The 19,555-nt window shown below is 36.0% G+C and overlaps 1 protein-coding gene and 1 pseudogene across 1 annotated transcript; both read right to left on the bottom strand.

Moving 5' to 3' along the window:
* Nucleotides 1-126: 126 nt before the first annotated feature.
* On the bottom strand, nucleotides 127-10,726 carry LOC137714552 (putative aspartyl protease At4g16563; annotated as a pseudogene).
* A 506-nt stretch (nucleotides 10,727-11,232) lies between these two features.
* On the bottom strand, nucleotides 11,233-16,261 carry DRP5A (Dynamin related protein 5A). The gene is made up of 8 exons (XM_088690716.1): nucleotides 15,744-16,261; nucleotides 14,795-14,986; nucleotides 14,510-14,716; nucleotides 13,910-14,338; nucleotides 13,289-13,516; nucleotides 13,010-13,205; nucleotides 12,042-12,699; nucleotides 11,233-11,635 (listed from the first exon to the last, which is right to left on the bottom strand). Exons 1-8 carry the CDS (start codon nucleotides 16,119-16,121, stop codon nucleotides 11,449-11,451), a joined length of 2,475 nt encoding a protein of 824 aa, XP_088546842.1. The 5' UTR covers nucleotides 16,122-16,261; the 3' UTR covers nucleotides 11,233-11,448.
* Between the last annotated feature and the right edge of the window lie 3,294 nt (nucleotides 16,262-19,555).

Here is a 19,555-nt window from a genome sequence, read left to right on the forward strand (position 1 = left end):
ATCAAAACCCTTTCTTCGAAACACAATGCCAAGTCCCTCCAATGCTCGCACTTGACAACATACTGTAAGGCCCTTCTCAACCTTCTGCTTCCACAACATATAAAGCTCCTCAATTTTCACCCTTAGCCTAACGCTTATGTCGTTGTTATCGACGTTTTTGGGTTCTTCGATTGAGTCTTCCATGAGCCATTTGAGCTCTCTGCGCAAAAGGATTGAGTCCGTCATTACTCTTTGCTACTGATAATTCTCCAAAATAATGGCAGGTTCACCATTACTCTATGGACCAACAACCCTATCACTAACAATCGTCAAGCATACAACCCCCGAGCTCGAAACTAGTGAAAAGTAATTCGTCAATGGTAGCTCCATCTTAGCACCCCTTTTGAACTGGAAAACCAAGTTCGGAAACTCCAATTTTTCCTCTTTCAAAATATTGAAACAGGGTCTCAATCCCATTTTGGTTTCCACGTCCTTTGCTATCGTGTAATTTTCCATCTGTGACTCAAACCCTTGCGCCATAGCTTCGAAAACCGGCTTCTCCATGAACGTGATGGTCGATCCGGAATCCACGATCGTCCTGCCACTGCTGTCAGCTCTGAGGACGAGAAACTTGTACGGAATCTTCATGTGTTTCTTGCCCCATGATGATTTTTCTGAGCATTATGGAGTAGTACTCGCGAAATGCAGAGTTTAGAAGACCTGGGTTTTTCTAAAATGATGTGTAGATCCAGCTCTGAGCTTTCATTTTGTTTCTTCTGGTCGAAGAAATGGGGGGTTCATCGGCGCTGATGTTGCCGGTGTACAGAACAAGGTCACTGCTTTGTGGGGTATTGTCGAATTTATGGGAGACTAAGTAGTAAGAGAATTTGGAGAGCTTTAATTGGGACGGCAGCGATTTCGGTCCGCAGCCTAATCCAATGATTTTGGTGGGCTGATGGATGGGGAAAAACGAGCAGCCAACGAGAAAATCAAGGACAATTTTCTTGGGAAATTTTAGGGACTCGGAAAGTAAAATCCCAGCTGTTATAAGAGAAATGAGAGAAAAATGGTGAAAAAGAAACTGGAGAATTTGATTTTACAAAAATACCCTTAACTTAACGGAGCTTTTTAACGGAATGATCAAATTTATGAATGGTGGACAATTTCTATTGATTTTAAATCTCAATGATCAAAGTTATGTTTTATGCAAACCTCAGAGACCATTTTGGCTAAAAAGCCTTCATCAAAATTAAGCAAAAAATTATTGTACCAAAACAAGGGTACATTCTTCAAAATCACAATATATATATATATATTAGGCTTAATAACATTAGTAAATTTCTTCGATTAAACTTGACATGGATACATTCTCAAATCAAAGAAAAAAGAATGTACCCATATAAGTTTAAAAATGGATTAGAAAAAAATTGAATAGATTTTATATATAAATAAAAAAGGGTACATTTTACATATAAGAAATTGGTATATGTAAGAATGAGTACATTTTAAGATTAAAAATTTTAAAAAATTACATGAATGGGTACATGTAAGATTAAAAAATTGAAAACATTTTTTTTTTTTTTAAAGCTAATGGGTACAAACTTATATTATTATTTTTTTAAAAAAATTTTGGAAATGTTTTGAATTGAAAATTAATTAGAAGTTTAATCAAGGTATGAGTATTAAAATTCTAAATCGATTATTAATTTTTATTTTAAAACATTATGTAACTGACATGTAAATTCATTATTATATTAAATGCTAGAGACTTGGATCAAAATCCGAAAACTAATAAATCAATAAACATTAGTAACTGGGTACCAGATACTAATTTTTCCTATATATAAAATACCTCTACCAAAGCACACAACAGTTGCAATAGTATTTTAAAAATAAATTCAAAGTGCCTAACTTTTGTGTATATATATGAACTCAAAACTTCGATGCAATTTAGAAGACATCGTAGTTATAGAAATAGGATCGATCCGTATTAGACAATCATTCAGTTGAGGCATAATTATATTTGATGCATGCATGCATGCATGACTCGTTTTGTACAAACCCTCTCTTTGAAAATATATTTCCACAGTTAATCACTACACTCATTGACCTACTTTTTCAAAGCAATACATTAGAAATTCTGTATAGTCATAATGTTAAGATCAAATTAATTTTATAATTATAGGAAAGTTATTATATATTAGCGGTGTAGTTAAAATATAAAATGACTTAGTTATCCTTAATGACATTTATTTAAATACATGAAACCGTATTAGTAGTGGATCATGCCAATTTTCAAGATATGACATTGAATAAAGTAAGACACCTAAGAGCATCTCCAAAATAGATGTTAAATGCAGAATATCAAATTTAAATTTGATGGCTTAAAAGGAAACTTGGCATCATGCAAAACTTCTTACTCCATCCGATATGTCAAAATGTTTTAGTTTATATATTTATTTAATTTTTTTTAACAACGATATTGTCTACACAGAGGGGGTGGGGGAGTAGACTAAGCATCATAACAGACTAGAATCGAACTTAAAACATCTCACTTACAAGTGAAAATGAATACCCCTAGACCTAGTACTAAGTGGCTTATGGGTTATTTATTAAAAAAGGTAGAAAGTAACAGCTTCAAAGAAACAAATTAAATAGGTTGTATTTATTCTGATAAAAAAAAGGCTGTATTTATTGTGAGTCCTAGCATTAATTAAATTAAAATAATTTCGCATCAACCTCTCTTGCTGTCATTTTTGGAATAGGATCATTTTTGTGAGGATTTAGAGGATCAATCAATCGTATCCGTTCATCGTATATCGTGCGGTTATAAATTATTTTGAATTTTTTATTTAAAATTGAATATAAATAGTACTTAACGAAAACTGACCGCACGATGTACGATGAATGGACACGATTGATTGATCTCCGGATCCCTACAAAGAGGATCCGAAGAGGATCTTGGTCGTCATTTTATACTCTGGGAGCACCTCCAATTCAAGTCAGCATTGGCTCATCAGTTGGAGCCACTTTTGCTATTAAAAATATTCATTTGTGTCTTTAACATCTCATTTGCAGATGTTCTAATTTTTGAAAGCTAGTGCATATTTGGAAAAGTATTTTATTTGATCTAAACTTTTTATTTGTCATAATAAGACATATTTTTTAATTTATTAAAAATTAGTATTATGTCGAGGCAAGTTTCGTAAGACGGAACTTAAAAAATTATAACTTATTTACATATATAGTATAATATATAGGGTATAGGTAACGAGGTTCTTCCGATCATTATTCATTTTGTCCTCCTCCCAGATGTTTCTTGTACTTGAAGGTTCACTTTTAATACTTTTTTTTTTTGTGGTAAAGTAAAATTAATTAACTAGAGGATCCTGGACTACAACTATTTTTAGTACAATAAACAAAAAGCATTTATAACAACAGTGAGAAGGTTTTAGTTTTAATACCATCGTCTTTCTTGCGTAATATAAAAAAAACTAATCCGTATATCTCACTAGTTTTATGAAGCAGCCAAAGTATCATGATTTCTTGTTAGAAATATAATTTTTAATATTTAATTCGCAATGTAATTAGTAATTACAAGTTAGAACCAAGTGGTGTACATAGTTTTTTCCCCCATAACAGGTATCAATTTATCTAAGGATGTAACTGTTCGATTGGCCATCACTTAGTAGTACAGTATAGTCGTATTCCTCTTCATTTATAAGTGAGAGGACTTAGGTTCGATTCTCACCAAAAGCGAATTGAACCACATTATTACTAGCTCATTGTGAGGTTAAGCCCATCCCTCCCTGTAGATAATATCGTTTATTCAAAAAAAAAAAAAAAAAAAAACTGTTGGATTGGCCAAAAGGATTTTGGGAGAAGCCAAAGCCACCCCCTATTATGCTCAAATAATTGTTTGAATAAAAAGTATAAAAAAACGTAAAATGAAATTCCATTTTATATTAGCAGATGACGATTTACTGCAGTGACGGAAAATAATAATATTTATTCACCTTGATATGGTTTCGATGTTTACTTATTCTTCTCCCCTATAACATTTAACAATTAACCCATTAATGCGTAATAATACCTATGCACCTTGATGTGGGTTCAATCCTCACTGATCCCTCTTCCCTCTTACTGTTTAACAATTTTTTTTTTATTTTTTTTTTTGAACAAACGATATTATTTACACTGAGGAGGAACAAAAATTTCATTTCATATTAATTATTCTTTATCAACTATTTATAATATGATCAAGGGAAAAAGTGTCTTTGATATGTCGCAAAAAAAGGGTGAGACAAGTTAATACATGATGAATATAACAGATGACATAGTCAACATGCTGAATATAACAGATGACATAGTTGTCCAAATTAAGCAAGACCCAAACTGATCTCTTTCGGCTGGTTGTCTACTGATTTGAAGTAATGACTTGCAAAAAAGGTAACTTCTATTCATAAGGCTACATGAAATGGACGTCCCTTGGATGCTAATTGTATGAGTAATATATTACAAGTAAGAGAATTAACCCAAAAAGGAGAGAAATATTAATTGTTGCCTTTCAAAGGTATTTGGTACACTATTAGGTAGTCAACCAATGATTTTGACGGCAATTAACTAGCTCTTAGTTTAGTGATATTTCTCATTTTTCATATTAAAAGAAAATTCTAGTTTGGATCATCACTCCCCTGTTAATAAAAAGAAAATTATGATTTAATTCGGTAGCATAACACGGCACACGGCTTGCTAAATTTTTTCTTTGGTTGCTGAAGATATGTGATACAGATAGCGAAACGAACTAAGATTAGATTGAGCCAAGAGTTCGATTATCTTCGACTATTGTATTAGACGATATGTATGTAATGTGAGTGTGTGCATGTAAGAGAAAACCATATCATAATCAAATGATCGCAGAGAAGATAGATACAAACAAGTCATGCATGCATCAATGTAGAGGGAGAATAGGGTACAGAAACGTTGAAGAAAGCACGCAGAAAGTGTCGTGGTGGGTGAGTGTTTTGGTTGGACCTGAACAATTTGATTGTTTAAGTGAGGAGGACCTTGACCTGGAATCTTTTATTCTTTATTTTTTATATTTGTAGAGACTAGAGAGAGAGATATGTCCATATGCAAGCCTTTGTTTTCTGAGTCAAAATTGCAGATGTCCTACATCTCTGCTTCCTCACGTTAATTTGGTATTTGCGATGATGATAATAATAGCTCATCCCCAGCCCGTATGGATATAATAAAGACTAAAGTGGTTTTTTTAATGTAAAATGAGATTTTTTTTAAGTGTTAATGACTACGTTTATCAAATTTCTAGTTTTATTCTAAAATACTAAGTAATGAATTATTATGGAAATAAGGCCATTTTTTTCAACTCATAACGTTCTGAATTCATATCATTCATCTCCTCTTATCTTAGTTTAAAATGATAATATCACTTGTAATAATAAACTTAAATGATTTTTTTTTCTTCTTATTTGTGGAGAAAAAGTAATTTGGTAGCGAACTAACTGAATATCATTGTAGAAGTTGGTAAACAAATATTTGCTTTAAAAAAAAAAATTAGTAAATAGGTTAATGAGAATCAACTTCATTCTCATTTGAGTTGTCTTATTGGCACCCTACATATTTCTTGAATACACCCTACGTAAAAAGTTAATGATAAATGACTTGCATACTCTACAATGAAATGACTGCTTAGAATCCATAAGGTTTTTAAAACAAAATTTTTTGGTTTTTTGTTTCTGAAGACCCCAAAGTTAGATAACCTATATCCTAATATTCTTTTTATTTTTTTTCAAGTTCTCAAACCCATTTACTACCCTCCATTGTTGTACAAAATTCTAATCACTAAAACCGCAAACACATTAATGAAGAAAAGCTTTTATACTTTTGACGAATGGAATATGAAATTGACTATTTAGAGACTCCGAATGACGTATATTTGTTTTGTTTTTTTGGTTTTGTTTTTTTTTTTTTTTTTTAAATTTCCATCAATCTATAAATTATTTAAGAATATTTTCTATTTAGTTCTTAAGATGGGTGGGGTGCAATTTCATTCAGGTTTTGGGTAGGAAGATCGAAGATGCTATCCTCCAGACTCATCATCCATGGAGATTATAACATTGTATATACTTTGTCTTCGACACGAAGTGATTACTCCAACTTAAACAAATCAAATGTTAGGTGTATTCGACAATTTTGGGAAGACAATAAAACAACCCTTCTCAGTTTAGTTCCAGGCAGAGAGTAAATAAATTTATCAATATAGTGGTAATTCCAATTCCAATTCTTTTTTAATATTCGATATTTTCCTATTATATTTATCTCTCTATCCAAGTTGAGGTTCTTCGGGGATGGTAATTTGACATGTTACAATATGAATCCAAAAGATTATTTGAGTAGTTTAGAAATTAAAAATTAAAAGTTGTGAAGTTATATTTGACTCTAAATATACTAGGGTAAGTTTTATTATCTCTAATGCATGTAAATCCATGTTCAACTTTTAACTCTTGTGCATTATAGAGACATTGAGTCAAAATTTAGAGTCATGTAGAACGTTTTTATCTTGTAATTAAGGTGACGGTCATTTTTAACTCTAGAGTTAAACCTAAAGTCAAATGTGACTTTGCATATAACTCCAAAGGCATATATGACCCTAACTTTTTCGGTGCATTGTAGAAGAATTAAGTCATTTTAAGAATCAAATATAACTTTTAACTCTAAATTTTTCGTTCATTAAAAATAGCCTAAAGTATTGAAGGTATCAATGGCACTCCAAATATTTGTTAATGGTTATTCGTGATGATGGATCAGTCCTTCAACACCATGCTTGTAATTTGACAGACCTGTTTGATAAGAAATTATTAGTCCTACTTGGAATTTAATAGATCTTCTTAGTTCTTTATGCTGATGACACAACAGTCATATGAACCAAGTCAAATTTGAGACCAAAATGCTTGAGATAAAAATATGTAGTCCTTTTCACAAATTGTATTTTGCTGACCATAGCAAGTTGTACTCGTATTTGTCTTGTATATGCGCCCACTAATAAGGATTTATTCTGGCAAACAAAAGTTGGCTTTCACCTAATGATCAAACTTTATGACGTATCCCTTTGTTATACCCAATTAAATAAGAACGTTAGTAACTTTCTTATCACACAGTCCAGCATATTATGTTGTTAGTTGCCAATTATATTTGCTAAGTAGATAAATCAGAATGTATATGCGATATTAAATAATAATATTTAAGAACATGTCAGTCTATCTGAGAAGAGATGAATATTCATCTATGGAAGATTTTCTCTCCTATCTATCCTCTTACCAAGACTCAAATGCAGTAAGCCACTTTATCAAATGAAAGGCATAAAGACCATTGACTCTAACCCTTCAATAAAACAGTGCATAAAACACATAAAAGTTTAGTGTGATAATTCAAGTTGTATTTTGCTGACCATACCAAGTTGTATTTGTCTTGTATGCCTTCTACTGAGAGTTTCTTTTTGGCAACAAAAGTTTTTACCTAATAAAAAACCTTATGATGTATTATTTCTTTGCTATATAAAATTAGTACGAGCATACAAATTTCTTGTCACACAATTGAACATATTATCTTGTTAGGTATTATCAATCAAATTGTTGAGTTGATAACGTACGTTAGATATACAATTCTAACAAACAATCTGATAACATAACATGTTAGACTATCTAAAATGATATGATTATACCTTAAAAGATTTTCTCTCCCATCGTCTCTATTTTAAGTGAGACTCATCGTAAGGAATGAAACTTTCTCAAATAAAGACATAAGTATTTTCATTTACTTTAACCATTCAATAAAACGGTATTAGTGAGATGAATTTTTAGGTCGATAATGTGACAAAGTTGAGCAAATAAAGTTGTGTAGGTATGGCGAGCAGGCACTTCAACCAGCAAGAAAGGTTGTTATAGTAAACTTATTATAAGTAGTAGTAGTAATTAATTTTATCTTGTCGGATTAGGTCTCTGAGATTGGGGACATTTGAGGATGGAACATGGAAGTTCGAGGGACCGCACTCCACACTCAACACTCACATATTTGATATCCTGATCCTCTCCTCTGTCACAGGTTCATGATAGTTCCGTTGAATTTTTAGGGCAGATATTAGCTGTCTACCGTATAACTTTTTATTAATACTTTTTTGTGAGTTTGTCTTAAAAGTCAAAGTGAATAATTATCAATATATTTATATTAGAAGTAGAAAAACCCAAGAATTCAGAGACCATCACATAACAATCTCAATGAATCATTGGGGGAGAAGAAAATGACCCTGCATGCGCCCCAACAATCGTAAATTATCATGACAGACTTTGAAAAAAAAAATGAAGATTGATTTTATTCCGATCCCTTTTCAGCTCATCCCAAATTCTTCATAGGTAATGTATATGAGAATTCTAATATCATAATCATGCACCATGATAATGGTGCTCAAAGAAAAAACAACAAATATTAGTGTGTAAGATTAGGAGTGTGCTTGAACAGATAATTTCCAACGGGCGAGAAACGCTTGCTCAATAGTTTTGGGATGTGAGTGGCTGGTCTAACAATTGCACTGGCTACTTTACATTCCACAACTATCTTGCACAATTATCGTGACGAAAAACAACAAAATGATGGGAGTTATTCAACAACCAACCGTAGAGCACGAGCACGAGGACGAGGAAACCTCAAATTTATTTGGTGAAATTGACAAGATCTCCCAATACCATATAAAATAATAAAAATTCTCTGAAATATCAAAATCATGTTAATAATAATAATAGAGTTCATGAATTCATGGAAAACATACGGATTCAGCCAAGTAGTATAGAACTTCGGATTTTCCAATGGAAGCTTTCGATGGTGGTGGCGGTGGAGATCTAAGATGGTGGGGAGAGATTGGTGGTCAAATATCATTTGTCAGCTGGGAATTTGTATCTCGATGTACAACCTTGCAGTTGGGCTATGGGCGGAGTCGGTGGTGGTCGTGATTCATCACTGGTGCGGTGATGGCTTGTAGTGGTGGTTTGGGCAACGAGATTAGATACGTCTGTGCTTGTGGTAGTGGCTTGGATGGAGACAGAGAGATGGCGATGGTAGAGAGAGATTGAGCGTACGTCGAGAGTCGAGACAGAGAGAATACAAACAAAGTTAGGACTGTCAGCCTTTGGACTATGGCCTGGGAGAGGTATGATATAGAATCCAACAATAAGGATTTAATCTCACTTGACTAAGTAAGGTTTTTTTAGTAGTTTAAAATTACCAAACTAACCTTTTTCTTAACGGGTTGAAAAAGGTTACTCGCATGTAGACCTGTTAAGAACTCGTTATTAACGGATTCGATAACGACCCGATTAGTTAACGTGTTTCATGATTCCTGTTATTTTCGTGTCGTTTCGTATCGGATTAAATGGTCGTGCAAGGAACTGCCAACTCTTATACAAGCTATGGCAATCCAATCTCTAATTTTAGCTTAAAACATAAATATTAGGCTTTTAAATTGCCTCTTAGTAATATGATAGTGATATTTCTCTTCACTTGTAAGTGAGAGATCTTAGGTTCGATTCTCGCCAAAGACAAATTTGAACCAAATTATTATGTCTAGCTCATTATCAGGTTTAGCTCTTATTTAAAGAAAAAATATGTGGGATTAGTCCAATCCGTTCACTTATCATTGCCCAAGTGAATCCAATTGAGCCGGTGAGCGAGAAATGATCCTTCGAGTTTTCGACTGTTTACATCCTGTCAAACTCTAAATTCACCTAAACCAGGCATTGCTTTCTTTACATCCCTTTTATAACCATTTTGATAATCATTTTCTTTACGGAAATGATAAACACACAAGTTTAATTATGATGGTTGATCGTATATGATTTAACTAATTTGATTGATAGAAATAAAAAGGTGTGTGAAAATGAACTCTTTTTTTGTACTAATGAATTTTTATTTTATTTCAATTGATATCGTGGGAGTAAAAAATCAAACTCGAAATATGTAGTGTAAATGTGAATGCTCACAAATAACTGAGTTACAAACGATTTTAATAGGTACGTCGTGTGGATGATGACAACGTAGAGGTCCGTTACAACCCGGCTACAATGCATGGCAAACAGCGGAACGCCAGACCCAAACTCGGCAGACGTCTTCAAAGTAACCAACTAGGAGTCTTTGATTATACTACCCAAATACGTTGCCTTGAGCCGCCAATGGAAAATACCTATATCCGAGTGCCGAAACCGGGCTACCGCAGTTCTCATGCGATGACATCGGAGTTGCTTCGGTAGCCCAAAAAATCATTCCGGATAACGCTAATGGTACCGTAGTTTGCATAAAGAGCAGATCCACCGGAGAAAAACCTATTGGCTTACGATGATAGTGACGTTCCGGGCTCGACTATCGTTGAATTCGAAGAGAAAGACGACAAGTCGCGTCAAAGGTATCAGGTAGTTACGGTGGACAGTAAGACCATCGCTCTCCGGAGCTTGTACAAGAAGTTTTGCAGGTATGACAGCAATACCGACGACACTAGCAGAGATTTTAGCTTACTTTTAACAGCCATCGAACCGAGCATGACTAAAGAAACATATTTGCTTTCGAAGAGCCCGTTCTGAAGAGGACCGTTTCCGTTGATTTCCCTTCGATGATGCGGGACTCCGCTCGCCGTGCTCAGCCAAACTGCCACAAACAAAACTAGCAAAGATGATCCCGTCGCCATAACCATCAGCTTCGACACAATTTCTCCACGACCACCACATAGAACAACAGCGCATCAATTAAGGCGGGCGCCAAGATCACCTTTGAAACCAGGATTCCATTTGTCATGAAAGGTAGGATATCGAAGTTTCGGTAGAGGCCAGCTATACGCACGAATACGGTGGACTGTCAGGTCCAGGTTCAGTTGGCGAAAGAGAAGAAGGTAGAGGTGAGCATGACACCGTCATCATCATCCGTATAAAAAATTATAGGGTTTTTACACACGTTTGTTGCATATATGCTTTTAGTTTGTGCACCAAACTTGGATCGCAAATGATAAATTAATAACACTGTCATGCTAGGAGATTCGAGCCACTGCGGTTTGGCGAAACCCTGTAATTGGTGCAGCAGTATATCTCTTGACAATGTCCCTTTCAGAAAACAACAGTCCAATTGAATCGTTCCGTGACTCAGTCGTATTGTAGATCAATGTCTCAGAATTGCACCTTGCAGAACACTAAATAATAAGAAACTGCAGAATGAATTCATCGCTCAATCAATATTAAAAGTGCAGAGTGACATATACACAAAAATGAATGCCAAATGAGAAAAAATGGCGTTACAGAGCACAGCCGATGAGGCATTCAATGATTAGCAACAACAAATTTTAGCCTCGGAGTGAAAATTCAATTGTTCACTGGCAGTAAACCTTGAGATACAACCCCTATAAAACTATTTCTACCATTAAAGTGCGCGAGCAAGACTTTTAAACTCATTCAAACAAGAATGGAGTGTCTTTTGACGCTTCTGAAGTGATTGTCGCTCGTTCTGCAGTACATCAATTGCGCCAGGTACGACAAACATGTCCATGAACTTCTCATCGTTCACAGCAAACAAATCCAAACCAATAGCCAGAACAAGCCGATCCCGACTGCATAAAACAGGAAAATATATAACAATGTCACCAAATCTGCCAAGGAATGATTTCCATGAAAATGTACATATTAGTATGATCTATATCCAAGCCAAATTATGTGGAATAAAACAAAAGAATTTAAAGAACGACGAATTTGTTTTTTTGTAGAAAGGTTCTGAAGCATTAAGTATTTGAGGGCATTTTGCAGGGTTCTGTAGGAAAGCCAAAAATACGTATGAAAGAAGTACGAAAGACAGACAGGAGGAAAACAAAAACATGAAAAACGAAATGACGCGGATAATTCGAAATGTTCAATTTCACGAAAAATCTCGCGGTCTTGAAAGTTTGACTTGCAGAAGCAAGGTCATTGGTAAGATCAGCAACCTGTGTGTGCAATCAACATATAGTTAAGGAAACTCACCAAGGTGTTAGGAAACCAGAATTCAAAGCTGATGCCACATTTCTTTCCACAAGAACTTCACGTATCCGCCCGAAGTGCTGTGCAGCTGATGAACAGATTTCTGTGTAAGCTGTGGTTGATTTTAAAGTGCCATCAACGTTTCCAAACAAAAGGGAACCACCATTTTGTTGTGTTCTTGTATTGTCAGAACTTCTGTTATTTCCAGGCATTCTTGAAATCCGCTTTCTTGCTCCTACGTCAATGCCATTCCCAAGATCCTTCTTCAAGCCACCATCACATGGCTGATCAGGTGATGGGGTCTCAGGCACCGTCATTTGGCTTTCTCGAAGAGCATCTCTGGCATCTGCACCTTTTCCAGGAGTAGTTTGGTGTGCGTTCTTTTCTGGAGGTATATTCTCCTGATCTTTCATCGTGGCATCAGATAACTCAAGTAAAAATGATGTGACTGAAGGCTGGTTAAAGTTATTACTGGAGCCAAAACCGCTTTGAAAGTCATTGCCATAACAAACCAAAGAGTATGGACTTGTAACTGAATCGAGGTGATGCCGAACTAGTTGCTTGCACTGTTTAGCCAGCTCCTTTATAAATCGGTTATGTGCCTGCCTAAGAGCAGCATGGAAACCAATATATCCATCCATATTTCCGGATTTCCTCCCACCTACACAGTAAACAAGTAGCCCAAGGTTTTATTATCAGAACTGAGTACTATGAGTCCCATAAATATAAAGGTTCATATTTGAATCCTAGGTTGGAACTCAACAAAAAGAAATCAGGGGAAAATATAAAAGAGAAGCATTTATGTAATAAGTGTTAATGCAGGAAGCCAAAGATACAGTGAACATTCAATTCCAAGGAGCATGAAATTACTCAAAGTTCCACATTCTACTCATTCCCTCATCTGTTAATGCACATTTCATGTAAAACATTTGATCTGGAAAAATCAAAGTGTAAGGAGGACAGCTTCTTACATTCTGAATCACGGTTGTGAGTTCGTTCTATGGCAAGATCAAAAAGATTTCCCAAAACAAATGCAAGCCGATCACATGCAGTGTCAAGAAGAGGAGCAAGCCATGAGCGTGCAGCAGAACGTGCAATCTCTGCAGCTGCCTCCGTCACTGCTCTACCCCCTCCTCGGCTAGCATGGGCAAGTAGGATATTTGCCACCTGTTAGAAGATGACTTAGAACTTGCCTCTGTACAAATTATAAAAAATTCCTAGCTAAATTGATCTAGCAGAATATGTATTACCTTCTCCCTAGACACTGGAGGACATTCAATTGAATATGCAGCACAGTGAAATTCATGCATAACCCTTTCAAATGCAGCTCCTCCATAAAGTCGAAGGGTAGCATTGGGAGGCATTATATCTGCTGTGATGCCAGGCCATCCCCCAATACCACTTTCTGATTGCTCCTCCATAGTTGTTTTCCCCCATTGCTCAGGGGCAGGGTCTGCTGCTCCATCAATCAAAGTAGCCTTCGAAATTTACAAATAAGAGGGAATACAGTCAAGCTATACCTCTCAAACTCAAAATTAATCAGAACCTCAAAAAGAGAAGATTTTATTGTAGCATATGAATAAATGACAATGAAATGCGCCGACGAATTACTTGTAAATAGAATGAGAATCAACAATTAAATTTCTCTCTGACGAGTGCTTTTTTGGTTTGAAGACTAAGTTTTTTCCTGACTACATGTGGCATTCGCATTAATGAAGCAGCAATGGAGGATGATTGGAAAAAATTGAAAAGACACGCATATAATAAGTGTTGAGAATTGCCGGAAATACTATGGAAAGTTAAACTTAAATTCAAGTAAAACTTATACTTTGTATTATATGTTTTGAAAACCTGTCACAGATATTACTCACCACATGATTGCTTATAGAAGCTGCATACAGCATTGCAGATCTCCTGAGCTGAGCAACATCAGAGGTGGCCTGTATTTTTGAGTCCACTTTGGCTAGTTCACAGGTGACATCACTGCAGCGCTGCTCAAGCAAAGCAAGAGTTGCTGGTGCGGCTTCTTTGTACCTTTTCTGAAGCTCAGATTCTAAATAGTCTCTCAAACAGCTAAATCCAATATATGGTCTGAACTTCTCTTCATTAAAGCCTCCCTTAACACCCTCACGAAGGTGTCGTAAAACTTCACAATCCACTTGAGCTATCTGCCGGCGAAATTCATCATTTGAAATAGTATTCCTATCCTTTGGCAGTGCAACAAAAAATGGATGAGTGTTATCGCCAAGATAACCACTTGCACTCAAATAGCGGTCCACCTCCCACCGGTCACTAAACTCCTGCATATATTACATTCATAAATCCAAAATTAATATATCAAACAACATAAACACCATTTCAACAGAAGTACAGAACCAATTTACACTGCACCAAACCATGAATACTTAGTGAGCTATTCATATATTTACCATGCCATAAATGGGCTCATGAAGATTTAAACAACTACATACCTTTAACCGATTATCAAACTTCGAGACCACGATAATCGTCCTTCGAAAGGTCGGATCAATATCCCGAATGGCGTCCAACCACAACGAGGAGCACCACTCCACACTACTTTGTTGGAGAAACAAGAGTATACGATGTGGAGGACTAGCCAGTGACTTCACCATGGAAAGAATTTCATCAGGAGTTCTTTCAGGCTCTCCTTTCTTTGCCTACCAACAAAATTCAAACCATTAACACAAATCAAAATAAACGCACATACGTTGCAGTACTTGAATCGTAAAACCCACCTTAAGAACAAAGCCCGGAGTATCTATAATGGTGAGGTTCGGGCAGTGTGCGTATTCTGCTCTCATAACAATTGGCTTTGAAGAAACTGCACCTTTAGTTTTCTTCAACAGTGTCTCAGTGCGGGACTTAATGATGTCTGCAATGGCCGATGGCAAAACGACTGGGCTTCCATATTCTTCAGTATCCTCTTCCTGTTTACAATACTCTAATGATTAATACATTGTGTATTAAACCATCATATATCACACAACTGAAATTATTGGGGGAAGTCCAAGGGCATTAAAAAGAATTGCAAGAACATCACCTACATAGTCACGCTTGAAAGTTTAGATTTCAACAGTACGAAACTTTAGTTATGTCCAATGTCGTGTAGTAAATGACTGAGTAGAGTTACCGCTTTCCTTTGGAACCAACACCAGATAAATGAAAACCCATTTTTCTTTCCGTTTTTCATTTCTATCAGTTTTTCGATTTGCCTTAAACCCAAAAAAAAAAATATATATATATATATATCAAAAAGGAAAACACATTTCAGAAACCATCCTACCCAACCTTTGTGCCAAAAACTCGATCAGTACACCGTTTAAAACAAATTTTCTGCATTGATCGTAATTGCGTTAGTATTCCACATGTCTGCATATGAAAAAGCCTAATAAAACTCAGATCTTCATGGCCATTTATTTCCCCCAATTTCTCAGAAACAGAAGATAGCTCATTACACACAATTCCAAATATGCTTTGTTTTATTCCCATATGCTTCGAAATGTCGAAACATTAAGAATCCGCAGAAAACAAGTACATTTAAAGCTCAAACTATCGTCAATTTTCTCAAGAATCCTCAGCAACCAAACAGAATTGACTAAAAAACCCTAAAATTATCATGAACTAACTAGAACAACAAAATGCAAAACAATGAAGGAGCTACATTGCATACGAAAGAAGGAAGACCTGGAATCGGCAGCGGGGCTCAAGTGCGGTGGGGTCGTGGACCATTTGGAGAATGAGAGGACGGCGAGTGCCCATCTCGACTTCCCGGACATTGAAGCGAAACCCGAGGAGTGCTTCGAGGAGAGAGCTCTTGCCGTCCGATTGTCCACCGAGGGCAACGATCTCTGGAATCGGGAGTTTCTCTCCGAATGCCACCGTGGCCGCCTGGAGGCGATTGTAGGCCTCGAATCGGGACTTGGAGTTGGCAAGGGAGGCCAACGACGAAGATGACATTTCGCTCTCGGCGGTGGAATCGGGGTGAGGATGTTTCCGGGAGCGGGATGATTTTCCCGACGGGGTTTTGGTCGGGGTTGTGAGGGTGGTGGTGTTTGCGGACATTGCTGCACAGAGATGAGTGAGAGAAAGAAGAGAGGGAGTGTGAGCGTTGGGGGGATTTTTGAATTTGAATTTTGAGAAATGAAGCCGATCGTCGTTTATCTCGTTTCTCAACGAGAGAGGACGCGAACGGCATGCCGTTGTTTTGTGGGTTGGGTTTGGTTTCTGGGGTGAGAAGAAGATGGGCTCGATTTTCGGCTCAAATCTCTTTTAGGTCCAGTTAATCGTTCATTTTGCCTGATAAACGATAGATTTTGTTAGATTAGATATCGACGGTGTTTGAACTCACGTCATCATGTAAGGACTCAACACCTTTCTACTACTGTGGTAAAGGACCACTTGCACAAGGGATAGTACACTGAATAGCACAAAATTATTCATACCAAACATGAATATCATAGATTAAAGTTACATCTTTAATAAAAGACATGCTGCTTAATTATGAAGTTGATTACTGTTTTTTATTTTGTCAATAGTTTAATAAGGACAATTTTGAATGAGAAATATTGAGGAGACTCTCTCAAAAATGAGACTCTTTGTAGACTATTTATCATCTCATGTTTTTCGCATAATATTTTATAATGTTCAAACGAGAATTGACGTTAAACTGTAAAGTAACAGAAAGTTCATAAAAAGGTTTACTTTGAGAGAACGCCTTTAACATTTCTCGTTTTTATTTTTACTTAAAACACTTCAATTCACAACCAACACTTGTTTGAAGTCATGAATATCGCTCGATGAGTGTTGAAAATCACATCCTGAAAATCACGTCTGTAGCCTTGAAGCTTGGGAGTAAAATCCTAAAATACTTTGAGACAATTTTTCTGTCAAATAAAGACGAAAATTAAACCTTTTTTTTTTTTATTTTTTTTTTATTTTTATAAATCCTTTCCGTAGCAAGGAAGAAATTTTATTGTAAAAGTAATTTAAAAGACAAAGGCCCACAAACAAATATTAACAAAACAAAAAGGTGCCACCCAAGCTAACTTTAAAAAACCCCGCCAAGAGCCCAAAGTTTGATACAAAGCACCAGAATGTTCCAAATTCCTCCCATTGCCACAACAGTTCTTCCCCATCAATCGAATTCGATTTCCCCAATTGATGCCACAACTTCCACCAAGTGGCACCACAGAGACAAAATGAAGTGATACTCCATCGCCCAGCCACAAATGCTGCACCGGTCTAGGCTAGAAATTGAAAGAAGATTGTGGGATTACCACAAATAACACTGCCAACAAAGGTAGACAGAGAGAAGAAGGTGGTGTTGTAAACACCTGAGCCGACGTAACCACCGGAACTTTACATACCCTCTCGAAAGAACGCATCAAAATGCATTGAAAATTAACTACAGACCTAATCGAAAGAGTTCGAAGAAGATGGACACCCATAAGGTATAAAGGATTGGTTAAAACGGGAAGTATAAATGGGGAGAAAGGTAGCAAAAGGAACGAAAGGAGGAAATAGAAAGAAAAAGGCCAGATCTTCCACTGACCCCCACCATGGCAAGGGCATGTAGCAATGAAATGAACGGGTTAGATGCTACTCACACTAACGGTGGGAATGACTCTCAAGAAGAGAGAAAGTCTCTCACACTCGGAGACAAATCTCATAGTGTTTTTTTTTAAACCACAGCAATATTTCTCTCGAAAACAAATGGATTATTTTTGCCTCAATTGAAAATTTGGATTGTATCTTGATGGTGCACAAAATCAGTGAGATTTTGGAACAACGTAAAATGTCAAGTTTGTGACCTTCACACGGTTGCTTTGATCATGTTGTGTAGGTAAATATGTAGAAAGATAAAGATAGGGAAGCAAACACAAGATGTACGTGGTTCACCCTACGTTAGGTTACGTCTATGAGGGTCAAGGGCTTCTCATTAATAGTAAAGAGTTTACACAATATATAGATTCAAGCATATAATCATCATTAGTGAGTTCTAATGACAAGTTTAAGTACAATAATGGCTTAGGGATTATTTGTTGGAGAATGGTCTCCTTTTATAGTTGAGGAGAATCTATGGCTTCCGTCCACGGTTAATGTGGGATTCTAAGAGTTTTATTCTGATGTTGACATGTGTTGTGTTGTGATTGGTCTTCTGGTTGGAGAGACACTCTTGTGCTTCGGCAGGGGTGCATTAGCACGACTGCTTTAGTGGATGTATGAAGGTATGAAGTTGACCAGTGCTTGGTAGTTTCGCAATTAATGAAGTATGGTACAAACATATCTAATTAATTATCACACTTTCAATGTGGCCCTTAATCTGTTACCTAAACAAAACAAATTAAATAACCAAATTGAAAAAAATAAAATCACAATAACCAAAATTGAAGTCGAGGAACTCAATGACTAACCATACATTTTACCGTAACATAGGACTTTAAGACAAATGGTTTAGAGCTGAAGTAAAACATTCATCTCGAACTTGGGTACCTCATCGATCCAAGTTCCCTCTTCTCCAGTATCGCTTGAATAAAGAAAAACATAAGACTTGAAGGGAAGCATAAAAGCCATGGTTAACACAAAATAAGGAAAAGCTTCCCGAGTAAGAGGAATGTTGGTAATGTTACTTTCAACATTAAGATTCAAAACATATGTATGTATGCACGAGACGTAGTACGTAGTTTCTGGAAAAACAAGAGACACATGAGTGCTAGTAAAGTTACCTTAAAATAATTTCACCATAAAACTGGGGAAGCATTTTGTCTCAGCAATGTCTAGCTCTTCAGACTCTTGTTTTACAAGTAATTAAATTAAATCATTGAGTTCCACTCCTCTTTTTATTCTCCAAGTCTTATAAAAAGACTAAAAAAATCCAGAACAAATTTAATGCTTTAATGACAGAGGAATACTAAGGTGACTCTCTCTCAAAAGCGAAACTCTTCATATATCTCTGTCAGCTCACAATTTAACGTTTATTTTCGTGCCAACAATGTAAAATATTGTGTCAAAAGCATGAGGTGATAGATAGTCCATGCAGAGTCTCATTTTGAGAGAATCCCCTTAGCATTTCTCTTAATGATAAGTAAAGACTTAAGATTGTTTCAATTTTGATGGATTTGTTCTTCCTTTAATTAAAGTCGTTGAGTTTCATCCTGCTCTTAAGTCCGAAGCAATTTTGATGTTTCTCCAAGATCGTAAAATCCCTCATCGCGTCTGTTATCGTTGATTTAGGATATTCAAACACTTGCAATTAATCTGCAGGTGGTCGACATCCAGTATATAATTTGTGAAGCAAACATGGTGGCAGATCAATTAGCTACGTATGGATGGAGTAACGTGCGTGCTACGTAACATTTCTAACTACTCAAATGAAGGATTTGAGAGCAGTGGTGGATATCTAGGATTTGAACCTTCGGTCCCAGTGTTAAATTCAAGTTTTTCAGATAGAAACAGAGCGCAAAGCACACAAAAACAAAAATCAATTTATTCACTTA

The sequence above is a fragment of the Pyrus communis genome, chromosome 3, assembly GCF_041283825.1.
Source record: "Pyrus communis isolate YQ-2024b chromosome 3, ASM4128382v1, whole genome shotgun sequence".
Classification (NCBI taxonomy): Eukaryota; Viridiplantae; Streptophyta; class Magnoliopsida; order Rosales; family Rosaceae; genus Pyrus; species Pyrus communis.

Coding starts and splice junctions, on each gene's coding strand:
- DRP5A (XM_088690716.1), bottom strand. CDS start 16,121: ATGTCCGCAAACACCACCACCCTCACAACCCCGACCAAAACCCCGTCG. Junction 14,987..15,743: donor AGCCCCGCTGCCGATTCCAG/GTCTTCCTTCTT, acceptor TATTGTAAACAG/GAAGAGGATACTGAAGAATA. Junction 13,517..13,909: donor CTTCTATAAGCAATCATGTG/GTGAGTAATATC, acceptor TAAATTTCGAAG/GCTACTTTGATTGATGGAGC.